The 27,846-nt window shown below is 42.5% G+C and overlaps 1 protein-coding gene across 1 annotated transcript in view; it reads left to right on the forward strand.

Moving 5' to 3' along the window:
* Nucleotides 1-27,846, forward strand: part of adam19b (ADAM metallopeptidase domain 19b) — a 186,658-nt gene that overhangs the window by 84,624 nt on the left and 74,188 nt on the right. The window contains exon 4 of the mRNA XM_059989994.1: nucleotides 22,644-22,722. Coding sequence (XP_059845977.1) covers nucleotides 22,644-22,722 — 79 coding nt within the window. The remainder of the gene's footprint in view (nucleotides 1-22,643; nucleotides 22,723-27,846) is intronic.

A 27,846-nucleotide genomic window follows, 5' to 3' on the forward strand; every position in this document is an offset into this window, starting at 1 on the left:
CATCTGGTTCTGAAGTGTTCTTTGTAATTCTGAAATTTTGAACAAGGTCTTCTGTGAGTTGGTCACATGGCAAAAAAGACCTTGGACATGCACAGTTCTCTCCAGGGACAAGTTTGGACATTATTTCCAAGGTTTTTATTTATATTGGACTGTCCCATTTGATCTGCAGGCTGTTCACACTATTACAAATGTTCAATGTGGCTGTGTAAGCTGTTTGTTTGTTCTAAGGGACTGCACTGAACTGAGCCCCTTTAAAAATATTGACTGTTTCCCATCACTCCTCCAACCCCATAATATCATTCAAGTCAAATCAAGTCAAGTAAACATTTGTTGTCATTTCGACCATAACTGCTGGTACAGTGCATAGTAAAAATGAGGCAATGTTTTTCAGGACCATGGTGTTACATAACACAGTACAAAAAACTAGACTGAACTACATAATAAAAAAAAACACAGGGAAAGCTACACTAGACTACAGACCTACACAGGACTGCATAAAGTGCACAAAAACAGTACCGGCATTATAATAAATAATAAACAGGACAATAGGGCAAGGTGTCAGTCCAGGCTTTGGGTATTGAGGAGTCTGATAGCTTGAGGGAAGAAACTGTTACATAGTCTGGTCGTGAGAGCCTGAATGCTTCGGAGCCTTTTCCCGGACAGTAGGAGGGAGAAGAGATTGTATGAGGGGTGCATGGGGTCCTTCATAATGCTGTTTCCTTTGTGTAGTGTAAATATCCGTGATGGCAGGAAGAGAGACACCGATGATCTTCTCAGCTGACCTCACTATCCGCTGCAGGGTCTTGCGATCCGAGATGATACAATTTCCGAACCAGGCAGTGATGCAGCTGCTCAGGACGCTCTCAATACAACCCCTGTAGAATGTGATGAGGATGGGGGGTGGGAGATGGACTTTCCTCAGCCTTCGCAAAAAGTAGAGACGCTGCTGGGCTTTCTTTGTTATGAAGCTGTTGTTGAGGGACCAGGTGAGATTCTCTGTCAGGTGAACACCAGGAAATTTGATGCTCTTTATGATCTCTACTGAGGAGCTGTCGATGTTCAGCGGGGAGTGGTCGCTCCATGCCCTCCTGAAGTCAACAACCTTCTCTTTTGTTTTGTTCACATTAAGAGACAGGTTGTTGGCTCTGCACCAGTCTGTTAGCCGCTGCACCTCCTCTCATCGTTCTTGCTGATGAGACCCACCACGGTCGTGTCATTGGTGAACTTGATGATATGGTTTGAGCTGTGTGTTGCAGCACAGTCATGAGTCAGCAGAGTGAACAGCAGTGGACTGAGCACGCAACCCTGGGGTGCCTCCGTGCTCAGTGTGATGGTGTTGGAGATGCTGCTCCCGATCTGGACTGACTGAGGTCTCCCAGTCAGGAAGTCTAGGATCCAGTTGCAGAGGGAGGTGTTCAGGCCCAGTAGGCTCAGCTTTCCAATCAGTTTCTGAGGGATGATTGTGTTGAATGCTGAACTGTAGTCTATGAACAGCATCTGAACATATGTGTCTTTTTTGTCCAGGTGGGTTAGGGCCAGGTGGAGGGTGGTGGCAATGGCGTCATCTGTTGAGCGGTTGGGACGGTACGCAAACTGCAGGGGGTCCAGTGAGGGGGAAGCAGGGTCTTGATATGCCTCATGACGAGCCTCTTGAAACACTTCATGATGATGGATGTGAGTGCAACGGGACAGTAGTCATTTAGGCAGGACACTGAAGACTTCTTCAGCACGGGGACGATGGTGGCGGCCTTGAAGCACGTTGGAATGGTGGCGCTGCTCAGGGAGATGTTGAAGATGTCAGTGAGAACATCTGCTAGTTGGTCTGCACATCCTCTGAGCACTCTACCAGGGATGTTGTCTGGTCCAGCAGCCTTCCTTGGGTTGACCCGGCACAGGGTTCTTCTCACGTCGGCCACAGAGAGACACAGCACCCGGTCATTCGCCGGAGGGATGGACTTCCTCGCTGCCACATCATTTTCAGCCTCAAACTGGGCGTAGAAGTTATTCAACGCATTTGGGAGGGAGGCATCACCTGCACAGTCAGGTGATGTTGTCCTGTAATTGGTGATGTCCTGGATGCCCTTCCACATGCGCCGTGTGTCGCCGCTGTCCTGGAAGTGGCTCTGGATTAGTTGGGCATGTGCACGCTTTGCCCCTCTGATGGCTCAGGACAGTTTGGCCCTTGCTGTTGTTAGAGCTGCCTTGTCACCTGCTCTGAAGGCGGAGTTGCGGGACCTCAGCAGCGCACGTGCCTCTACGGTCATCCATGGCTTCTGTTTGGCACGTATAGTGATGGTCTTGGACAGAGTAACATCATCAATGCACTTGTTGATGTCGCTGGTCACTGATGCTGTGTACTGCTCTAAGTTGGTAGAGTCGCCATCGGTTGCAGCCTCCCTGAACATGTGCCAGTCAGTGTGCTGAAAGCAGTCTTGAAGAGCAGAGATGGCTCCTGCTGGCCAGGTATCACCTGCCTCTGAATTGGTCTGAAGCGCCTGATGAGCGGTCTGTATGTTGGGATTAGCATAACAGAGATGTGGTCTGAGTATCCGAGGTGGGGGCAGGGCTCTGCCCAGTACGTGTCGGGGATGTTTGTGTAAACCAGGTCCAACGCGTTCTCCCCCTTGTTGCAAAATGCACACTCTGATGGAATTTGGGTAACACTGACTTAAGGTTCACGTGGTTAAAATCACCGGCGACAATAAACAGTCTATCAGGATGTGCATTCTGCAGTTCGCTAATAGCCCCGTACAGTTCACAGAGCGCCTCCTTAGCATTAGCGCTGGGGGGAATGTAGACACCGAATATAAGGACAGAGGTGAATTCCCGTGGCAAATAAAATGGTCTGCATCGCACTGCCACAAACTCCACTGGAGATGAGCAGTGTCTGGAAACCAGCACAGAGTTCTTACACCATTCCGTGTCGATGTAAACACAGACACCGCCACCGCGGCCCTTACCGGAGACAGCTGCATCTCTGTCCGAACGAGCCCGTCTAGCTGGATGGCAGCGTCTGAAATCCCATCAGTGAGCCACGTCTCTGTGAAAACAAACTCTGTACTCCCGCCGAGTATTACATTGGAGTCGGATGTAGTCCATTTTATTGTCCAGGGAGCGGACATTGGAGCAGAATGGACGGGAGAGCCAGCTGGCTAGGGTTTGCTTTTAGCCTGGCACGGACCCCTGCCCGTTTGCCTCGCTTCTGCTTCCTCGCACATCGCTTTCGACGTCTCCATCTCCGGCTCCTAACATCAGGCAAGTCTGAGGATTGTAGGCCCGCTCCCCTCAGCAAGCCGACGTCGCGTAATTCAGCCAGCGGATCTTTGTGGGGGTTTGTTTGTGGGCGATCTCTGTATTGTAGTAGTATCTGGTGATGGTAGGTAACCGCTCTGTTATCCATGTGCCCTATTCGAAAATTGTGTATCAAACTTAAAATAGAAAATTCCCCACACTCACTATCAAGTTTGTATTTTATACCCAGCCAGCCACCCACGTGAATGTCTCCCCAGCAGTTCCTACAACAACCCAACCCTACCAGCTTTCTTCAAAACTGGACTGCACCACCCAACGAGAGTGCTGTCCCTCCTAACCAAGTGTTGCTACTGCCCCAGCCATAATCACTGACACCCAAACATGGCGCAGAACTCTCTCTTTACTGGCCAGATTGATGACCTGTCCCCACTACTTGGTCTCCCTTCCCTGCGACACTTCATTTCCTGACATTTTCTTCAATGGGAGAAGGTTAGGTGGATGGGCCTTATCTCAGATACCCTTAATGCCAGGCCAGTGAACAAAGGTATTGTCTTGTGTTTTGTAACGCAAGAGACTAATTGAAAGAAAAACGCAGGAGCCAGATACTGGTCTATATATTTACGATATTACTCACATATTATTGAAATATTAAATACACTACACTGTCCTCAGTATTTGTGGGCACTAAGCTTAATGGTGTTGAACTGCTGTCCTGGTTAATACCACAAATGTAGTGCATATCAGTGGGCAGATCTTTGGATCTTCAACATTAATCAGCTGACATCTTTATACTTTAGTTGAACATTGTATTATATTATATTATAATGTTACATTATTATATTATATTATAATGTATACTACATTATATTGGGCTTCATTAGTGGTAGGCCACTTTGGGACATCATGGGTGGCAATGCCGGTACTTAACTACTTTATGAGTGGGGCAAACTGTTCAAGGGAGGTGGAAGCTTGAAGGGATGATTGAAATTGTCCTCTATTGGTGGAACCAGGTGACTCGAGTTAGGAATCTACTACAAAATAGCAACTGACACTAATATCACTGGAACAGAAAAGGATTATTGAAGATTTAATGGTTATTTAGAGAGTACTTAATTGTCAGTTCCTTTAACTAAAGCCGGTGATGACTGATCATCAATTAAAAATCACTAGATATCCTCTACCTGAATAGCAGCCGTAGTATGGAATGATTCTCCTGGTATGATACAATGGACTCTTGATCTCACAATCTATCTCATACTGACTCTGCACCTTATCAACTACTTACCCTGTGTTTCCTGTGGAATTGTAACATCTTATTCTGCATTCCGTTATTGGTTTCCCTTAATGCACTGGCGTGATGAAATGATCTACATGGGTATACAAAACCATGTTTTTCCACTGTACTTCGGTAAAGTATAGGTGACAATAATAAACCAATTTATGAACTGACCAGTTTACTATGTGCAAGTGCGATACAAAACCACTTTCTATCAATCACCGGTCTAACCAGCTCTTAAAAGAAATCTATTGATGGATTGTTTGTGGCCACCCTAGCAACATTTCTATTTTTGTATTGTTACTGGAATTTTATGTGACAAATGGCAGGATATTACTGGAGGTGTCTGTCGGTGGAAGTCGGTTGTAGGGGATTCGCGGCCTGTTCTTTAGCCAGAGCCTTCAGCAATCTGGGCATCGAGGGAGAGAGGAAGAGGAGAGCCATCCACAGTACCACCCATGTGGCAGAGAGGGCCTCAAGATGGCTGTGGCTCAAGAGAGGGGAGCCATGGAGCCATCTGGACACAAGCTGGGGTCTGATCAGCCCCGGCTGGGTCACCTGGAGGAGGGTGTATGATGTTGAAAGACCCGAAACACCTGGATGATTCCAGGAACATCACTGAGGATGTGTCCAGAGGCATCAGTAGATGTCTGTACACAGACAACACTGTTGATGCAGTCACTAGTCAAATCTTATCCTTTCTACCCTTCGCTGAGCTGTGTGACAGAGTTAAATTTATTAGGAAATGTTTCCTCTCATTGTGTTGGAGTAGGCTAATGGTTCTAAGTATCCTGTTTCAATCGGATGAGGTTGAATCAAGCATTGCATGTTGCACATCTTTAACTTCCTTCTCTTATCTATAAAATATGTGTCCTCAGTACTTACTTCCCTTTTATATATCTTTTGAAATGCTTTAACTTGCTCTTCACAATGTAAGGACTGCAGTTGTCTTTCAGCATATATTTCCTCTCTCCTGAGAAGATGTGGTGTGAACTCCAAATTTATTCCACTGCCTTGTTTCCTAATCTCCACTTCTTCATTCTCTAAGCACAGAACTGATCGCCAGCACACCTCGACCTTTTTCTCTATGAAATACTCTGGTTCTGTCAGCTGCGTAAGTCTAGGAAAGACAATCTCCAGCCCCACCAAATGCGAGATTGAAGCGTATGACACCAAAACCCCTGTTAGTGTGGATGCTGCATAGTTTGTTACCCCGTTACAAATAAGTGCCACGAAATAACAGACAGTATACTGCATGCAATTAAATGATTTAGCTTTATAATTCTTAATTTGACTGAAGTGTTAGTAAAGAAAAAGCAAAAAAAGAAAAGGGTCCATTTTAATGAAACAGAGTAACGTGCGGAAGTTGGAGCTCATGAAGCCCTTCGCCAGTCCTCTTTCGTTCTCCCAGCTTCATTGAATCGTGGCCCCACGTTGAGTCCCACAACCTTTTCTCTCCGGCATTTTCTCCCTTCATCTCGCACTCAACAGAAGACCCACCTCACATTGGTGTCAGGCACACAACACAAAAACACCCTCCAGTCATTGGAAGGCTCACATTCCAAAGCACCTGTTATCTCTCACCATGACCCAAACACTGCTTCTACAGAAAGATCTTTACATTAGCAATGAAACCTTTTCCAGGGTATTACATCTATACCCTCTTTCCCCCACCCCTCCCCCACTTCTCTGTAACTTCAACAGGCTTATCATCTCCCATTGTTGTCCAATACATGTTCTGTACAAATCCCAACAGCCATGACAGTGCTTTAGTTGAAATGATGATGAAACATTGAATTTATTTTGTGCATTGAAGTCCCAAAGAGCTACCTCGATTAACAATATTTGATACCAAGATGTTAAACTGTATGACAATGGGTAATCAAGAATTTGATCAGAGTTATGTTTTAAAGAATACTTTGAAATGAGGAAGTAGATGGGTGAGGTTCATGAAGGAGAGACATCCTTGATTTGACTGAGTATTCAAAGCTTTGATGTAAAATGGTCTCTTAAAGACTGAAGTTTGTGGTCCCTAATGGTCCCTTAATAATAATCATCTGGCAGTGTTTCCAACTGGCCAGACAAATTGTACAACAACTCAATCAGCCCTTTGAAAATGGAACAATACACAAGATGTTTCAGGAACTCAGTGGGTCAATCAGTATCTATGGAGGGTCAATGTTTCTGGCCATCTGTCTATTTCCTTCCATAGATGCTACCTGATATGCTGAGTCCCTCCAGCAATTTTGTGTAGCTCCATATTCCAGCATCTGTAGTCTCTTGTGTCCCTACCTTGAAGATGGATCCTGCTTGGACTGTTTATAGAAAACTGGTATAAATAATGGCAGTTCATGAAGTTGGTTCATTCACTTTATTATTACAAAGAATCCTAAAACAGGTAAAACATTACTTGAAACCAAAATGCAACAAGACTTCAGATGCTAGAAATCCTAAAGTAAAAATAGAAAAATGCTGAAAATATTCAGCAGGTCATCCAGAAAAGTCTAGGACCAGAGGGAAGAGCCTTAGACTACAAGGACACCCTTTTGAACAAGGATGAAGAGGAATCTTTTTAGTCAGACGGTGGTGATCCATTGTCTCAGACGGCTGCAGAGGCAGAGTCATTGGGTATGTTTAAAGAGGAAGTTGACAGGTTCTTCATTAGTGTGGGAGTCAAAAGTTACAGGGAGAAGGCAGGGAAAATTGTTTGAGAGGGAGAATATATTTGCCATGATGGATTGCCAGAGCAGATGTGATTGGCCGAATAGTCTAATCCTACTTCCATGTTTTATGGTCTTCTGACATCTGTAAGGACCGAAACAGAATTAATCTTTCAGGTCACTGACCTTTAATCAGAACTAGATCAGAATTTAACTGTTGTATGTGACTGAAAACACACTAGTTTTCTCCCTTTTCCAGTTCTGGTGGAATGACATTGACCAGAAATGTTAACTCTGTTTCTCTCCCAACATATGCTGCCTTACTTGCTGAGTATTTTTCTGCATTTTCTCTTGTATGTAAAATATCATCAGGCTAAGACTTCTGAGGTTCTGTGCCACAAGAGTAAGGGGTGGGTTGATAGAGGCCAAGTTAAACTGATTTCATGTTCACTGTTTATTACATTAGGAACTGTGCCACTGCAGTGCAGCTCAGGAAACCTTACTGAAGAGACAGTAACAAACACACACATTATCAACTTAAACAATTATCAGACCACATTCTGAGTCTGAGTAACATCCTGGAGGAATTAGGGGTATTTGCCTGACTCACAGAAAAGAAAATGAAGGTGCTTAGAAGCGGTTTGGTGAAGAACATACATTTCTGTACCACTGCTTGGTCACACCTCCAGGTCGATCAATTAGCAGAACTCCAGATAAAGCTCTGTATTTTGAGTCCAGTTGTATCCTTTCTTAAAGGCAGATGGTAAGAAGTTCTTTTCCATCGTGTCTTTGGGTCAAGTATATCAGGATATCGACCCAGGAATGGCAATGTACTTCCAGGTCAGCAACTTGGTGGGAAATCTGCTTTCCTTGAGTCACCATAGAATTATTGAATTGACTAGTCCAGAAACTGCCTTATCTAGACTGATTAAGATGTCTAAAACTGTTTGCCTGCCTTAGGGCCTTATCCCTTTCTGCCTTGATATCTGCTTTGGTAGAAATGGCCTGAAGAAAATCTGTGCTTATTTTTCAACTACTGCGATGATTTCAATCATCAAGACTTCAGCCTGTGGAGCTGGTATGTTTCACTGGTTACAGTCCATTCCACTCTCTGCCTTGAAGGCTGAGAAAGCATTGCTTGACTGACACAAGCTGTTAGTTCAACAAGGGTAAAATAAGGACGATCTCTAGTGTTTGAATTGGTCGGATCTTCAATCCCATGGGTTTTGGCTCTGCTGCGATTGGTTAGGAGTGAGGGGGAAAATTACATCAGTGTTAGCCTGCTGTTTCACAGCGGTGTATTTTTATATACAGGAAATTGACTGGAGAAAGACCAGCCCCTGCCGAAAACGGTCAAAACTGAGGGCAGATTATATGGGGGTGTTCATATTTGTGGAAGGAATTAATGGGGTAAGTAAGGACAAACAGATACCACCGGCAGAAGATTTAATAACAGGAGGACTCTGGTTTAAGGGAAGAGGATGGGAGGGGAGATAGAGTAAATTTCTTCTGCAGTGTGTTACGATCTAGAATGCCCAAGGGATTGATGGGAGATGATTCAATAGTAACTTTCAGAAGGGAAGTGTGTATTTAATATTTGAGTAACATTATAAATATATTGTTTGATCACGTAGTCTTTGTTGTTTATGTCATTCACTATGGCTTGTATGTGAATGGCTGACATCATTACACCACCACATCGTAAGTGCATGTCTCAATAAAGAAAGCAATGAAGCATACACGTTATCCCTGGTACTTGTTTCCCTTTCCATCAGTTTTACGTTTTGGAGTTACAAAACATACCAATGCCAACGAGTAAGATTTAAAATGAACCTGACATGACCACCTACTTACCTGGTGAAGTGCAGTAATATGTTCGACTTTAAATAAAAAGCACAGTACGCTTTCTTCGCAAGATGACACAGATGGTTGAGTTATAAGCTGAGGCAGAAAATAGAAGAAAATCATGGGTTCATAAACAATGAATATCAGGTGCTAATAATAATAAATAAATAAAAACAGCAGAAATGGTTGGCATTGGAAAGATAAAACATGTTTTATTGCACAGTGGATAGCTGTCTGATGCCTACTGAGTGAATTGAGCAGCATTATGAAGCAAATGAAATGGCCAATGAAAAGTGAGTGTAACAAATGGGAAAGGACACAGGTTACTTAGAAGTTTCACTGCTCCAACCAAACAGGCTGCAATGAGCTTTGCTGATATGAAAGTAATACAGGAACATTTAGAACCAATACTTTTGTTGATTGCAGAATGCTTTAGGTTTCATAAGTGGAATCAAAAGGAAAGGAAGTCTATTTCTGTGTATGTTGCTGAGTTAAAGAGATTGCCAATTTAGTAATAGACATCATAATGCACTGAGAGGTCTCTTAGTTTGTGGAATCTTACAAGAAAGCGTTCAAAGATAGCTCATAAAAAACCAATTGAAGTCATTGCATCAATGGAAATCACAGCCAGAGATGCAATTGAGCTGCAGTCAGGCATGAAAGTAAGAATAAACAAATTTGCAACATACAAACAGAAACCTGCCTGGTCAAACAAATAGTGTTACTGTTGTGACAGGGGCTCACCTACACCAGACCAATGCAAGTTCAGAAGGGAAACTTGTAGAAAATGCAAGAAAGTAAAACACATACAAAGAGCATGTTGGGCAGGTAAACATAAATGGACTGCACACAGGGAAGCAAAAAAGCTAAGAAGTCAAATTGCAGTTTCATAAAGAGTACTTACTGGCACGATGCTGATAAAAATCTGATAACGATGAGAGTGAAACAGGACCGGCTAGCCTTGAGATTTACAATGTAAGAAGTAACAGGAGACCAGCAGTATGGCATATAGCAGAAGTGAACTGCAAATTAATTAAAATGGAATTGGTCTCTGACTCTTCAAATTGTTTGGGATGAAATGACCTTGCCTGGTGTCTCAGGATTGGGTGTATCTGCACCCATGCCAACCCCCTTCCCTGGCACTGTGTCCCTGCCACCTGTCCCACACCTCTCCTGCAGCACTCCACCCTCACCATTCCCAACATCCTTTACTTCTGCCAGATTTACAAAATCGCTCTCTGCTCCATGTTGACAAATTTAGAACTGTGCAAAAGTCTAACTTTCTATGAGGGGTGATTGACAAGTTCATGGCCTAAGGTAGAAAGAGTCAATTTTAGAAAACCTAGCACTTTTATTTTTCAACATAGTCCCTGCCTACATTTACACACTTAGTCCAGTGGTCATGGAGCATACGGATCTTGAACCTCCAGAAAATGTCCACAGTAGGGGTGATTGATAAGTTCGTGGCCTAAGGTAGAAGGAGATGAGTTATACAGCTTTCATTACGTGCATATGCAGTTCAACTCTTTGAGTGATTCTGCAGAAAGTTTGAACTTAATAACTCATCTCCTTCTACCTTAGGCCACGAACTTAACAATCACCCCGTGTATATGTGCCTTAGACTTTTGCACAGAGATGCATTCTATATTGAATTGCAATTTATAGCTAAGCAGCAAGGTGTGTTCTGAATTTAATATTTAAGTAATTGTGTATTATATACTGTTTGATTAAGCATTCTTTGTTTATATAATTTATTATGGGTTATGTGCAATAGTACATGGATGGCATACATCATTAAGCCACCATGTCATAAGAGTGCTTTGCTAATGTAAAAAACAAAAAGTACACATTATTCCCAGCTCCATGTTTTTCTTTCAATTAGTTTTCTGTTTTGGATTTACAAATCATAGCAGGAATAATAAAGTATCCAGGACCTATGGGGAAAGACCAACAATGGCGACTAATCAGCAGCTTTTCAAAGAACCAACAAAGACACGGCCAAAGTTGATTTGATTTACTATTTCTACTTAAGATTTATTTCTCTGAAGACACTAGCTCATGGGGCTCTGCAGCTCATTGGAGACATTTCCTCTCCTTCATGTGGCATTTGAGCAAAGGGGGTGCTATACAGCTGATCTTGATTTTGTTTCTGGCAAAGGCTCAGTAGCATAGCACATTTAATATAACTTTCAAAAGGGAATAGAAGGGAACACATGACTTTCTCTCTAATTCACAGTTGCTGAGGGCAATTGTCATGTGATTATCTTTGGACTCTGTAATTTTGGAAATATGGGAGATATATCAGAGTCTTGTCAAAGATGTACTGAGATTTGGTCTCTGTTGATGTTGTAGCTCAGACTTATTTTTAATTGTGTTCTTTCGGATGGTCTTGGGGATAGTTAGTGGTCAGGTTAAGGTTTAGGGACAGGAATGCGGGGGAGACAGTGGTCTGATTTCAGTTGGCGGCCTACATGCCTATGAATGAGAAACCTGTAAATTCAACTCTTATTCTGGAGACTTGAACAGGTAATGGGTGTCCTGGTGAAGGGTCTCAGTCTGAAACATCGATTGTTTTCCATGGATGCTGCCTCACCTGTTGAGTTCCTCCAGCATTTAGTGTGCATTCCTTTGGATTTCCGGCATCTGCAGATTTACTCGTATGGGTAATCTGGGATTAATAATTTTATTTCAACAATAAGCTTTTAAAAAAAATATGTACAGGATGTACAAATACAAATATTTTCATTCATAGTGTCGTTGAGTTTATACTCTCAAGTTTGTTTCATAGGTAAACATTTGTGGATATACATGCCAAGAAAATTAGCTTTTTGCAGCAACAGACGGGACAAATGTACATTAATATAATATTTAATTAACATTTTATACATAAATGTGTACAAAATATACATAATGACACTAGTGCAAGAATGAGAGAGAGGAAAAGATATATAGTCTGTGGTAAAGTTAAGGATTTTTCAGGTCAATTCAAGAATCTGGTGGTAATGGGGAAGAAGCTATTGCTGAACCTTAAGATGTGGGTCTTCTGGCTCCTGTACCTGCTGCTCAATGGCAGCATTAAGATGAGGGCATGACCAGGATGTGGTCATCCCTGAAGATTCATACCACCTTCCTGAGACATTTTCTCTTGTAAATGTCCTTGAGAGCAGGGAGAGCTGTACACGTGAAACGTCCTTGATAGTGGGGAGAGCTGTACACGTGAAATGTCCTTGATAGCAGGGAGAGCTGTACACATGAAATGTCCTTGATAGCGGGGAGAGCTGTACACGTGAAATGTCCTTGATAGCAGGGAGAGCTGTACACGTGAAACGTCCTTGATAGCAGGGAGAGCTGTACACGTGAAATGTCCTTGATAGTGGGGAGAGCTGTACACGTGAAACGTCCTTGATAGTGGGGAGAGCTGTACACGTGAAATGTCCTTGATAGTGGGGAGAGCTGTACACGTGAAATGTCCTTGATAGCGGGGAGAGCTGTACACGTGAAATGTCCTTGATAGCGGGGAGAGCTGTACACGTGAAATGTCCTTGATAGTGGGGAGAGCTGTACACGTGAAATGTCCTTGATAGCGGGGAGAGCTGTACACGTGAAATGTCCTTGATAGTGGGGAGAGCTGTACACGTGAAACGTCCTTGATATTGGGGAGAGCTGTACACGTGAAACGTCCTCGTTTAGCAGGGGGAGGTGTACCTGTGGTAGAACTGGCTGAAACTACCAGTCTTTCTAGCCTCTTGAATTCCTGTGCATTGGAGTTTCCATACCAGGCTGTGATGCAGTCAGTCAGAATGCTTTCCACTGTATCTCATTAAAAATTTGTTAGGATGTCGAAACTCCTTATACTTCTAAGAAAGTAGAGACACTGGTGCAAACTTTCAGGATTTCTGTGCAGTGTCCAAGAGGTCCTCAGCCAGGAACTTGAAGCTGCTCACCCCATCCACCACAGATCGTTCAATGAGAACTGGCACATGTATGTTACCTTCCTGTTTCATGTAAAAAGTACCAGTGCTACCCATGTGGCCTCTTTGAAAAATACACCCTTCATATGTTTGTGGAATGCTTACACAATGTCCAGTGGCAGAGGGGCCTTGGAGTTCAGTCCTTCCTCACAAAACCGGTGCCTCGAGGGTTAATACTTCAGTGCAGCACTGAGGAGATGTTATATTGACAAAGGTATTAACTTTCATATAAAACATCAAGCCTACAATCTCAGGTATCCCAAGGCACTGCTTCAAACAAGACCCTTTGGTTCCCGGCCCAACTATCATCTAAGTCATTTAATTCACTGGTAAATGCACAAACTTTCTGGTGCCCAAATTAGCTGCTGCTTTTCCTTACATCATCACAATATTTCATTTGTTGTGAAGAATTTTGTCGTGAACTCTTAAACCTTACTGCACAAATGCACATTCTTGGTGTTTGGATTAATCTTTACATCAGAAGAATTGTATTGAGTTGCAGTTAAACTGTAGGAGTTTGGAAGAAGACTCTTGACCTAATTAAAATTGTGCAAGACAAACCCCAAAATCATCAGGATTTAAAATGCTGCCGTGTCTTGTAATCCAGCACTGTTTTGTTTCTAAGGATGATATTGATAAAGAAATTAGCCTTATTATATTGAGGAGGATTAAGTTATTTCTCTTTACAGATGGGCATCATTATAAGCTATGTTGTGCAATCTGTAAAATTGTTTTATCCAGCAGATAGGCATTGTTATAACTGAGCACTCATTCATCCAGAAACCTTCAAACAGATTTCCTCCTTAGCAATGTGTCTTAATAAAGTAATCTTGAGTAGTTATGTTTAACTCTTAACATAACGGTTGGTTAAATCATTGAAAGCATTTGAACTGCAACAACTAAATACTGTTGGATCATTTAAAATGGTTCCAGAAGGATTGTGATGTTCCAGTCCCTAATGTAACCTGTCCCTTTAAAATAATTGTTCAGGCAGCCCCTATAAAGAAATGGTTTGCCTAGGACGTGGAAATGAAAATTCTTGGAGTTAATTGTAGCATTAGCATAAGTGCTTGCAAAATTCGGGTTCTGAATAAAAGATGACATTTCTAGCTCTAATTTGAAAAAGTATCCTAATGCATCAATAAAATTGCCTTAATGCCTGAAATTACAAAACATGCAATCTGATTACTAGTGTGTATTGACAATATATTTATTTAAGAGTGATTGTTGGACTATTTCTTTGGCTTTATACTGTAGCCACTATAAAATAGTTCACATTTATCTATAATTTAAACTGGACTGTCCCTTTATGATCTTTGCTCAGTCCAGCATTATTTTCCTTTCACTCGTTCAACCAAGTGCTTCACCCCTTGCTTAATGGTATTCATCCTTACCATAAAAAAGTTTGGAAACCCTTGTCCTAGAGATAAATGAGTAACATTGGAATTCTTGTGTATTGTTTCTAATTTTTATCTTCAATTCCCCTGTATCCTCATCAGAATGTGTAGATGAATAGCCTAAGGATCATGAGCAGGTCATTTTAGCGTTGTGGAAAAACAAGTAAGTGCAGATGTTGGAGAAGAGGTGTGGATGTTGCTTGAGGTGGTAGAGAACTTGAAAGTAATGTTGAACAACATCATTTCATTATCCATCATCCAGTAGATGTAACAAAGTCCTTCATGCCTTCTTGTTACTACCATCAGAAAGAAGGTATAAGAGCTTTAAGACACACACTTAGCTATTTAGGAATAGCTTCTTACCTTCCGTTATCTTTCTCCAAGAAAGAGTCATTCAGTGCCTTTCTTCCTTGCTCTTTTCCCACTTTCTCTCATTCTTTCTCTCGCTCTCTGTCTTCATTGCTCTTTCTCTTTCCCTCTCCCTCCATCTCTTGCTATATGATGATACTGAAGAGGACTGAAGTTTACCTACTTCCTTGACTGAGATCAGCCCAATGTGGGAATGAATCCTGTGCCGATCTGGTTTTCATGATTTGCAATCAATGTAATTGAGCATCACAAGGTAGCTTTAAATTCCATTTGTTTGAAATACTGAGCTGAACCTCTGCATTACTAACTGAAGTCCATTGGAACTTCCAAAGCGGACTTCCAATCAGCGAGGAATGCAGGGCTAACCTCTAAATGTATTGTGTAAGCCACAGTGCCCGTCTAACCCACTGCCATAGTAATCCAGATAAAGAAAAAAATATCCACTATTTGCCTTTTCCATTCAGAAACATTAACAATGTTTATTGTGACTTTGACCAGCAAGCTGTCTAAGGTCAATTGATGGTACTCACAGTAGCTGTTGATGTGGCAAGGTTGGTCCTAGATTACTTTAAAAAAAAATCTATCACCTGATCTATCCAGCAACTTTGAATCACAACCATTTCCTCTTTTTTTATCCACTAGTTTCAGCTTTGCACTTCTAGTTCACCGCAAATTGTCCTTCTTCCCTAACCTTCCATTCTCTTTGCCTAATATCCAGCTTTAAATGAGCAGAAATTCCTCCCAATATTGGGAAGGCTAGAATCATTGTCTTCAGTCTTTCTATTCTCCAACCATGCTTCAGGTAGTTCAAGATCTCAGTCCTACAGTATTTGCTGTGACTCAACTTTTGATTCCGTATCTCCCTCAAACTCCCGCCTGTCTCTCTCCCTCATTACAGTTTGCTGCTTCATTTGCATTTTTGCTACCAATAGTTAGAACTATTCTACTGTTAGCCTCCCACCTTTGGTCCTCCATAAATTTTAACTCATTTAGCACTGACCTAGTACGTAACTTGCAAAAAGACCTTTCATTCCTCATTCTTGATTTGTTATTAAGTTCCTGAATGCTTTATTTAGAACATTTTCCTCTTTCTTTTCAAACTCCTCTGAACCTAATCCCTTCATAATTCTGAAATTTGCTCCAGAGTTACAGCCCCTCCCAGATCACACACTGTTAATTTTACACTCCCATTTTAATTTTTTCCATGATTGCCACTGTGGACTCCTTGAATCACCAGTCTATTGCTGTCTCCCATGCAATCCCTTAAGGTCTGTATATTAGGACACCTAATTGGAAATCTCTTTGCATAAGTGGCTTGATAACTTTGTTTCTCTGTTTGTTATAATGTAAATAGTTTTGCCCCATTAGTACAAATTCTTGCAAATTATGAGAAGCTGAAATAACATCCAAGTTAGGACATAAGACCATAAGGTACAGGAACAAAATTAGGCCATTCGGCCTATCAAGTCTGCTCTGCCACTGAATCATTGTTGATTTTTTTCCAAGTTCAAATTTATACAATTTTGTGTTCACGGTTCTAGTGTTCTTTCCCATTGTTTCCATGGATCTCCCTCAATTTACACTGTCTTCAAGAGTGATTAGCTATAATTGACAGTCCTTACCACCCTTTTTCGTCTGTATCACCAGAATTTATGTGATCCAATCCCCTGTGGTCTCCAGTCTTTGTTCTCTCCACACCTCCACTGTCCCCCTTCTCCACAATCTGTTTGATTTCTGACTTTTCCCAGTTCAAGTTAATGGTCGTCAACCGGAAAACTTAATTCTCCCTGTTATGTTTTGTAACTCCAAAACTTTAAAACTAATTGAAAGCAAGACAAGGAGCTAGCTAGGAGATAACAGGTGTAGCATTCGTTTTTACTTTAAATGGTGCATGTACGCAATGTTCCCTCTAAGGTACTCATGTGTACGCATGCACATCTTTTACTACTAGCGTGCAATGGAATTTAAACTGAGTTTCGAAGGTTGTCACTCTCTACCTCGTGTATTACACGATCATACCAATCACATTTCCTTTTCCCATTTCTGATACATTTAGCCACAAACGCACAATTACCACACATCCAAATGCTATCTAGTTAGAAGATGTCAAAATGTGGACATGAGAGTTTCAACATAAGCACCAGTCTCTTTGTTGTTATCAGTGCAAATGTAAAGGATTTGAAATAGACTTCAATAAAGACTGAAAGACTACTACACTGAATGTTGCCAGGACTCAAAAGAATGAGTAATAGGGAGAAATTGGACAGGCTAGGACTCCATTCCTTGGAGCATAGGAGACTGAAACCTTATCGAGGTGTGTAAAATCATGGGTAAGATGAACACCCACACTTCCTTTTCCCAGAGGAAGTGAGACACAAGTTAGAGGGTGTAGGTTTAAGGTGAGAGGGAAAAGGGAGCTGGTGGTTATCTCACACAAAAGATGGTGCATATATGGAATGAGCTGCCACAGAATGTATTTGAGGCAGATATCATAGCAACACTTAAAAATACATGGATGGGGAAAGGTTGAGAGGGATATGGGCCAAGCACTGACAAATAGGATGAGGTTTCATGGGCACCTTGGTTAGACAGACTGGTTGGGATAAAGAGCCTGTTTCCATGATGTATTTTTCTGTGACTAAACAGAGTGAAGATCTAGCATTCGTGCACTCCATCATTAAAATACTGGTTCAACACAACATGATTTAACTAACCTCCTCCTTGACCTGATCTTCACTAACAGACTACACTAGGCAAATGTCATTTTCCTTTCAATGCATAGTTTAAGAACACAGGAATAGATAGGTTTAAAAAAAGACGCATTTTACCTTCTGCCTGTTTGTCAGTACATGATACAATGATAATGGAGCTGATGACTAATCATAGCAATTGATCCATATTGATTAGTCTCCATCAAATCCAGGCAACTGAGCAGGAAAGCTCCAATGCTGGAGACGTAACTTTAAAGTCAAATCTTTCCTTGTAAAGGTTGTAAATCCAGGAGACATGACACAGGCCTGTAAAATGATAAACTAATCCAGGGAAAACCAATCTGCAGAAACAATGCTGAGGAGAAACGAAGATTTCCTATGGGGATAGTGGAAGCAATTATTCCTTAATTTCATTTGTCATGTCTAGTTACTCATATTCTGCATTTCAAAATGTTACTTCTGAACTAAATCCATGCAAATATATATTTGATTTAATACTAACTACTTCCCTAGGAAACCTAATTGTTTAACCACTCAGTCACTCAGCATTGTTTCCACTGACTGGATTCGAATTTAACACCTTTCAAATGTAAATCACGTCCTCTGGTTTCACTGTTCTGCACAAGGTGAAATAGCATGCCACATTCAACTTATTCAAATTGGTTTAGAACTCTGAATGTAAAGGAAAAGTAATCGTGCCCCTTCTCATTGGCTTTAGGTCACTATTCTCCTCTACAATGCAATGGAAATGCATTGCTGGAGTCTGGTTGTTGCATTACCAGTCCACTTGATTTTTTTATGAATGGCTCACTATGTCCCTTGAGCAACAACACAAACAGATTTTTATTTTTCGTGTGTGAGCATGGACAATGTTACTATTGACAAGAGAGCTCAATGGCCGTGAACAAAAGTTGATTGTCTTCGGCCTGATCAGATATTGATGTTGTGATGGTCACTACGATTCCCTGAGCATAGGAGGAAAATAAAACTTGCTTTCACAGGGGCAGGATGGTAGTGTAGCGGTTAGCACAACGTTTTACAGTGCCAGCCATCAGGGTTCAATTCCCGCCACTACCTGTGAGGAGTTTGTACCTCCTCCGGGTGCTCTGGTTTCCCCACACAATCCAAAGACTAAGATTAAATTGGGGGGTTGCTGGACCCCAAGGGTCAGAAGGGCCTACTCTACACTATCTGAATAAATAGGTAAATAATGTGTGTACCAAAGGAAAACAAGCATTTCTTGAGAATAAAGATGGATTGGAATAAGGATGGATCCAATATTTCACAAAAGAAAAGATATTGGTGAGCTTGAAAGTTTTTGGTCCCAAGCATTTGATGAATTACGTCTGTGAGTTTTGAAAGAGGTGGCTGTAGAGGTAGTGGATATTTGGTTATCACTTTCCAATATTGTAAAGATTCTGTGGATTGCAGTGTGGCAAATGTGACTACTGTTTAAGAGGGAGAAGGAAAAGAGGAAACCATTATCCTGTTGGCCTGAAGTAAATAATAGTGAAAAGTTGGAATGCATATCAGAGGATGTAATAACAGACCTCCTTGGAAAGGATAATAGAACTAGGCAGAGTCAACATGGATCAACAAAAGGAAAATTCTCTGCAGATTTTTTAAAGGTTTAAAAACTTGAAGATTAAATTTATTTGCAGATTACATAGTTGACTGTGCTGGGGGCAGCCTGCCAGTGTTGCCACACTTCCTGTGCTAGCACACCCACGACTTGCTTACCCCAGCCTCTATGTCTTTGGTGGGAAGTGGTGCACCTGGAAGAAACCTCCACGAGCACTGGGAGGACGTACAAACTCCTTGCGGACACCGGAGGCGATTGAACCCCGACATGATAACCGGAGTGCTATAAAGCATTGTGTTAACTGATGTACTGACCCTTTATCTTTAGTGATGTGACTAACAGAACAGAAACGGGGGAACCGCTGGATGTGGTGTATTTGTTTTTTCAGAGGACTTTTCAGGTTCCATGAGGAGGCTGATTCACAGTAAGTGTGGAATTGGGTTGATGATCAGACATGGACTGAATTTTGTGGACAGAAAGCATGGAGTGGGAACAAATAACTCCTGCACAGGCTGATGGTCTGAGACTAGTTTCTATTGTGATTCAGAGCCTGGGACCTAGCTGTTCACAATATGTGACTCTTATTCAGCAGGTGGACTAAATGTTATAGTGCCAAGTGTGCTGATGATATTAACCTAGATGGGATTGTGATATGGAGGAGGCTGTAATGAGGCTTAATGGAGATACTGTAAGGAGTGAGTGAATAAGAACATGGCAGTTGGAACGTCATCATGAAAAATGAGAGGTCACACATTTTGTTGGACAAAGCAGAGGAGCGGAGTATATAAAGTGGTGAGATATATGATGTGTTTTGCTCAGTATGCTTGTACACAAGTCACCTAAATCCAACATGCAGGAGTTGCAAATGCCTAAAGGGCAAATGTTATGTTAGCCCCTATTATGAGAAGATTTGAATAGACAAGCAAGAATGTCTTACCACATTTCTAAATTCAAAGTAAATTTATTGTCAAACGACATATATGTCACCGTATACAACCTTGAGATTCATATACTCAATAAATCCATAATGGAATAATAACCATTTAAGAATCAAGGAAAGACCACACCAACTTGAACATTCAATCAGTGTACGAAAGATAACAAACTGTACAAATACAGAAAGAAAGAAATAGTAATAATAAATAAATAAACAATACATATACGGAACATGAGATGAAAAGTCTTTGAAAATGAGTCCATTGGTTGTGGGAACATTTCAATGATGGGGCAAATGAAGTTGAGGGAAGTTATCCACTTTGGTTCAAGAGCCTGATGTTTGAGGGGTAACAGTTCAAGGACTGTAAGTCCTGAGGCTCCTGTACCACCTTCCTGACGGTAGCAGCAAGAAGAGACCACGTTCTGGGTGGTTAGTGTCCCTGATGATGGATCCCGCTTTCCTGAGACAATGTTTCATGTAGATGTGCTCAGTGGTGGGAAGGACTTTATCCGTGATGGACTGGCCTCACAACTTAGCGACCTAGGTTCAATCTTACCTGTGATGCTCCTTGTATGGAACTTTGATGTTCTCCATGTGACCGTAATTCCAGGCAGTTTCTAGAATAGGTTATATGGTTAAATGGTAGGTACAACATTGTGGGCTGAAGGGCCTGTAGTAAGACCATACGATGTAGGAGCAGAAGTAGGCCATTTGGCCTGTCGAGTCTGCTCCACCATTCAATCATGGGCTGATCCAATTCATCCAGTGATCCTCACTCCCTGCTTTCTCCCCATAGCTTTTGATGCCCTGGCTAACCAAGAACCTATCTATCACTGCCTTAAATGCACCCAATAACTTGGCCTCCACAGCCACTTGTGGCAACAAATTCCACAGAATTACCACCCTCTGACTAAAGTAATTTCTCTGCACCTCAGTTCTAAATAGACATCCTTCAATCCTGAAGTCTTGGCCTAGACTCTCCTACCATGGAAAATAACTTTGCCATATCTAATTTGTTCAGGCTTTTTAACATACAGAATGTTTCTATGATAGCCTCCCTCATTCTCCTGATCTCCAGAGAATACAGCTCAAGAGCTGTCAGATGTTCCTCATACGGTAACTCTTTCATTCCTGGAATCATTCTTGTGAATTTTCTCTGAACCCTCTCCAATGTCAGTATATCCTTTCTAAAATAAGGAACCCAAATCTGTACACAATACTCCAAATGTGGAGAACAGGCAGAGTCATTCAGAGTCTGTCCATGGCCTCTTCTACTGTCAAGATGAAGCCACACTCAGGTTGGAGGAACAACACCTTATATACCGGCTGGGTAGCCTCCAACCTGATGGCATGAACATTGACTTCTCTAACTTCATTAATGCCCCTCCTCCCCTTCTTACCCCAACCCTGATATATTTAGTTTCCCCCCCTCTTTTTTTCTCTCTCTCTCTCTCTCTCTGCCCATCACTCTGTCTGTTCTCTATCTCCCTCTGGTGCTCCCCTCCCCCTTTCTTTCTCCCTAGGCCTCCTGTCCCATGATCCTTTCCCTTCTCCAGCTTTGTATCACTTTCGCCAATTACCTTTCCAGCTCTCAGCTTCACCCCACCCCCTCCTGTCTTCTCCTATCATTTTGCATTTCCCCCTCCCCCTCCTACTTTCAAATCTCTTACTACCTTTCCTTTCAGTTAGTCCTGATTAAGGGTCTTGGCCTGAAACGTCGACAGCGCTTCTCCCTATAGATGCTGCCTTTTGTGTGTGTTGCTTGAATTTCCAGCATCTGCTGATTTCCTCGTGTTTGCTTTTTAAATATACTTGTCATTGAGAATTGCAGCTAAGGTTCATTGGACTGGTTTAAGAAATATTCAGTTTGCCTTATGAGGGGAGATTGAGTAAATTAGTCTTGTACTCTCTGGAGTTTAAAAAAAACTCAAACAGATCTCAATGGAAATTCAAAGTCCTTACAAGGACTCACCAGGCTGGACGTGGTGAAGATAGTAACTTGTCTTAAGAATCTAGAAATGAAAATCGCAATATCGGAGGAAGAGGGAGGCAATTTGGCACTGATATGTGGGGAGTTTTCTCCCCACAGGGTTCAATATCCGAGAAGTCTACAGAGGCCCAGATTATTCAAAATAAAGCTTCTTGCTGGTACAAGGCAAATATAGATAGTAGAGGAATACAAAGTTAAGGTAAAAGGTTATGGTGAATGTTGGAGTGAGAGTTGGGGGCTGAATAGACGTCTTTTCTCTTATTTTATGCTCTTATGTTAAAGCTCTTCTCAGATGGTGCTATCATGATTGTAAATAAGGAAAATTGAAGCAATTTTGCAAACCACAATATTTCCGAGATACCTATGTACATATTCAGATGAGAGGTCTGAGGACAAATGGCAGTTCTCTTGCTGTTTATTGAGGTAGTGCCGTGCCATACTTCATGTATATCTGAGAGAGCAGTCAGGATCTAGGCTTAGTACTCTGACAGTATCACACTCCCTCAGTACACCCCCGGCATTCAGGATTGATCTTGATTCTTGTAAGACAGAGACTTGCAGGAAACTAATTTACTACTTGGAAAAAAATTCTGATATGCCAAAGCCTTGTCAATATCATTGATGTGTTAAATGTAATTTTGTCTGACTTTCAGGCAGCTGCTGGCACCAAGTTATGCTGAGACTCACTATACCCAGGATGGAGAGGAAAGGACCACTTTCCCTGGCCATAAGGTGAGCTCATGTAATGTTGTGACTTTGTGTACTGGATAAGGGCTGGGCTGCCAATGACTGTGAGATGCAGCCACTAAAGTTAATCTCAAAGTACATTCACAGTACGTGAATGAGGTGTGTTACATGTATAATCTGTACATTTCCACTTATGCATGCAGAATATGATCGTCTTACTGTAAGTTTGCAAAACATTACATTTTCAATTATGTTTGAATAGATGAGAAAATTTGCATCATTATCCTGTACTTTAGAAATAAGAGAAAACAGAGGTTTGTTACAATCTGAGGAAACTCCCCTGAACTGCAGGAGGTTTGAGATGTCTATGAACAGGAAAAACAGTGTTCTGTCTCTATAACTAATCCTATTGTAGAATCCTTATGCAGATCCTAAACAAGGACACTTCAGTTATTTAATTCAATCTATAACAAGGTGACAACAAGGTGGCTGGAAGGTGTTGAATCAATGTGGATAGATCTAAGGAACTGCAAGGGTAAAAAGACCCTGATGGGAGTTATATACAGGCCGCCAAACAACAAAAAGGACGTGGTCTACAAATTACAGTAGGAGATAGAAAATGCATGCCAAGACAGCAATGTTACCAATAGTCACGGGGAATTTCAATAGACCAGTAGATTGGCACAATCAGGTTGGTGCTGGATTTCAAGAGAGCTATTTCTAGAATGCCTATGACATAGTGTTTTAGAAGAGCAGCTCATAATTAAGCCCCGTAGTGGATCAGCTATTCTGGCGAGCAAACACGAGGAAATCTGCAGATGCTGGAAATTCAAACAACACACACAAAATGCTGGTGGAACACAGCAGGCCAGGCAGCATCTATAAGGAGAAGCACTGTCGACCTTTCGGGCCGAGACCAGGGTCCTAATGAGATTTACCAGGATGCTGCCTGGTTTAGAGAGTATGGATTATGATCAGAGATTAAGGGAGATAGGGCTTTACTCTTTGGAGAGAAGGAGGATGAGAAGAGACATGATAGAGGTGTACAAGATATTAAGAGGAATAGACAGAGTGGACAGCCAGTGCCTCTTCCCCAGGGCACCACTGCTCAGTACAAGAGGTCATGGCTTTAAGGTAAGGGGAGGGAAATTCAAGGGGGATATTAGAGGAAAGTTTTTTACTCAGAGAGTGGTTGGTGAGTGGAATGCACTGCCTGAGTCAGTGGTAGAGGCAGATACCCTAGTGATGTTTAAGAGACTACTAGACAGGTATATGGAGAAATTTAAGGTGGGGGGGGGGGGTTATATGGGAGGCACAACATTGTGGGCCGAAGGGCCTGTAATGTGCTGTACTATTCTATGTTCTATGTTCTAAAGAGAGCTTTTGGTACATTGGCCTTTATAAATCAAAGTATTGAGTATAAGAGTTGGAATGTAATGGTGAGGTTGTATAAGACATTGGTGAGACCGAATTTGGAGTATTGTGTGCAGTTTTGGTCACCTAATTACAGGAAGGATATTAATAAGGTTGAAAGAGTGCAGAGAAGGTTTACAAGGATGTTGCCGGGTCTTGTGAAACTGAGTTACAGAGAAAGGTTGAATAGGTTAGGACTTTATTCCCTGGAGCGTAGGAGAATGAGGAGTGATTTGATAGAGGTGTGTAAAAATAGGATGGGTACAGATAGAGTGAATGCAACCAGGCTTTTACCACTGAGGCTAGGGGAGAAAAAAACCAGTGGTCATAGGTTAAGGGTGAATGGGGAAAAGTTTAAAGGGAACATTAGGGAGGGCTACTTCACGCAGAGAGTAGTGGGAGTGTGGAATGAGCTGCCGGATGAAGTGGTGAATGCGGGCTCACTTTTGACATTTAAGAGAAACTGGACAGGTATATGGATGAGAGAGGTTTGGAGGTATATGGCCCAGGTGCAGGTCAGTGGGACTAGGCAGAAAAATGGTTCGGCACAGCCAAGAAGGGCCAAAAGGCCTGTTTCTGTGCTGTAATGTTCTATGGTTCTATGGTTCTATAGGCAAAGGAGAATTGGTTGATATTGTGTTCTTGGATTTTCAGAAGGCCTTTGACAAGGTCCACACATGAGGCTGCTTAACAAGCTACAAGCCATGGTATTACAGGTATTACTATCATAGATGAAGTAATGGCTGACTGGCAGCAGGCAAAGATAGGAAATAAAGGAAGCCTTTTCTGGTTGACTAACAGTGATGTGGTGTTTCACAGGGGTCTGTGTTGGGACCTATTCCTTTTATGTTATATGTCAATGATTTGGATTATGGAATTCACACAAAATGCCAGTGGAATGCAGCAGGCCAGGCAGCATCTATAGGAAGAAGTACTGAAAGGAAAGATATCTTTCCTTTCAGTTAGTCCTGACAAAAGGTCTCAGCCCGAAATGTCAACAGTGCTTCTTCCTGTAGATGCTGCCTGGCCTGCTACGCTCCACCAGCACTTAGTGTGCGTTGCTTGAATTTCCAGCATCTGCAGATTTCCTCGTGTTTGGATCATGGAATTGATGGCTTTGTTATAAAGTTTGCAGATGATATGAAGATACATGGAGGGAAGATAATTTTGAGGAAGAGAGAGGCTAATGAAGGACCTAGGTTAGGAGAATGGTCAATAAAGTAGCAGATGGAACACAGGTAGAAGAAATGAAAGGGTTAACTATATTCTAAATGGAAAGAAAGTACAAAAAATGGAGGTACAATGGGACTTGGGAGTCCTTGTGCAGGATTCCCTAAATGTTAACTTACAGGTTGAGCCTGTGGTGAGGAATGCAAATGGGATGGTGGGTTTCATTTTATGAGACCAGAATATAAAAGCAAGGATGTAATGCTGAGACTTTATAAAGCATTGATATGGCCTCACTTGGAGTACTGTGAGTAGTTTTGGGCCCCTTATCTAAGAAAAGATGTGTTGAAACTGGAGAGGGTTCAAAGGAGGTTCACAAAATTGATTCCAGCATTGAATGGCTTGTCATATAAAGAGTGTTTGACAGCTCTGAGCGTTTATTCCCTAGAATTCAGAAGAATAAGAGGTGACCTCATTGAAACCTATTGAACAGTGAACGTGGAGAGGATGTAGTGGGGGAATCTAAGACCAGAGGACACAGCTTGAGTATAGAGAGTCGTCCTTTTAGAATGGATATGAGGAGGAATTTCTTTAGACAGACAGTGCTGAATCTGTGGCATTCTTTGCCACAGGTAGCTATGGAGGCCGTCTTTATGTATATTTAAGGCAGAGGTTGATAGATTCTTAATTGGTCAGGGCATGAAGTGATATGGAGAGAAGGCAGGAGATTGGGATTGAGAGGAAAAAAGGATCCACCATGATGAAATGGCAGAACAGGCTCAATGGGCTGAATGGCTTAATTCTCTTCCTATTTCTTATAGTCTTATGGTCTTAAAGTATCCTGATTATTTCTGGTGTGATAAGCGGGCATTGACTGAATAGTTATTTCAAAGGCAACACAAGTGAATCTGCAGATGCTAGAAATAAATAAAAACACAAAATGCTGGCAGAACTCAGCAGGACAGACAGCATCTATGGGAGGAGGTAGTGACGACGTTACGGGCCGAAACCCTTCATCAGGAGTGAAGTAACATGGGGTGGTCGAGGGGGGATAAGAAGTGGGGGGAGGGATGAAGTAGAGAGCTGGGAAGTGATAGGCTGAAGGGAAATGGGCTAGAGGGAAGGTGGAGAATTATGGAAAATAAAAGAGAAAGAAAGGTAGGGCTGATTATAGTGAGGGGGAAAAGAGAGAGTAAGAGAACCAGACTAAAATTATTGATAGGGATGGGGTAAAGGGGGGGCAGGGGTATCAACGGAGGTCTGTGAGTTGAATGTTCATGCTGGCAGGTAGGAGGCTACCTAGGCGGGAGATAAGGTATTGCTCCATCAACCTGCGTGTGGCCTCATCTTAACGGTAGAGGAGGCCATGGACAGACATGTCGGAGTGGGGGTGGTCTGTGGAATTGAAGTGTATTGCCACAGGGAGATCCCACCACTGCTGGAGGACTGAGCGCCAGTGTTCAGCGAAACGGTCTCCCAGTCTGCGGTGGGTCTCCCCAATGCATAAATGGCCACATCGGGAGGCCACAGGGAGATCCCACCACTGCTGGAGGACTGAGTGCCAGTGTTCGGCGAAACGGTTTCCCAGTCTGCGGTGGGTCTCCCCAATGTATAAATGGCCACATTGGGAGCACTGGATACAGTATATCACCCCAGTTGACTCGCAGGTGAGGTGGTGCCTCACCTGGAAGAACTGTCTGGGGCCTGGGATGGTGGTGAGGGAAGAAGTGTGGGGGCAGGTGTAGCACATCTTCCATTTGCAGGGATAAGTGCCTGGAGGGATGGGGGGATGAATAGACAAGGGAGTCACGTAGGGAGCGATCCCTGTGGAAAGCCAAGAGTGGGGGGAAAGGGAAGATGTGTCTGGTGGTGGGATCCTGTAGGAGTTGGCAGAAGTTACGGAGGATTATATGTTGGATCTGTAGGCTGGTAGGATGATAGGTGAGGACTAGGGGGACTCTATCCCTGGTGGGCTGGCAGGGGGATGGGGTGAGGGCAGAGGTTCATGAAATACGGGAGACACGATGGAGGGCAGAATTGATCGTGGACGAAGGGAAGCCCCTTTCTTTAAAAAAGAAAGACATCTCCTTTGTCCTAGAATAAAAGGCCTCATTCTGAGAGCAGATGCGGCGGAGGCGTAGGAATTGAGAGAAAGGGATAGCATTTTTGCAGGAGACAGGGTGGGAGGAGGAATAGTCTAGGTAGCTGTAGGAGTTAGCAGGTTTGTAGTAGACGTTGGTGGATAGGCTGGCTCCAGAGATAGAAACAGAGAGATCTAGAAAGGGGAGGGAGGTGTCGGAAATAGACCGGGTGAGTTTGAGGGTGGGGTGAAAGTTGGAGGCGAAGTTAATGAAGTCGACGAGCTCAGCGTGTGTGCAGGAAGCAGCGCCGATGCAGTCATCGATATAATGTAAGAAAAGAGGAGGACAGATCCCGGAACATAGATTGCTCCACATGGCCGACAGAAATGCAGGCATAGCTAGGACCCATGCGGGTGCCCATGGCTACACCTTTAGTTTGGAGGAAGTAGGAGGAGCCAAAGGAGAAATTGTTAAGGGTGAGGACTAATTCTGTAAGGTGGAGAAGCGT

The sequence above is a fragment of the Hypanus sabinus genome, chromosome 15, assembly GCF_030144855.1.
Source record: "Hypanus sabinus isolate sHypSab1 chromosome 15, sHypSab1.hap1, whole genome shotgun sequence".
NCBI classification, from domain to species: Eukaryota; Metazoa; Chordata; class Chondrichthyes; order Myliobatiformes; family Dasyatidae; genus Hypanus; species Hypanus sabinus.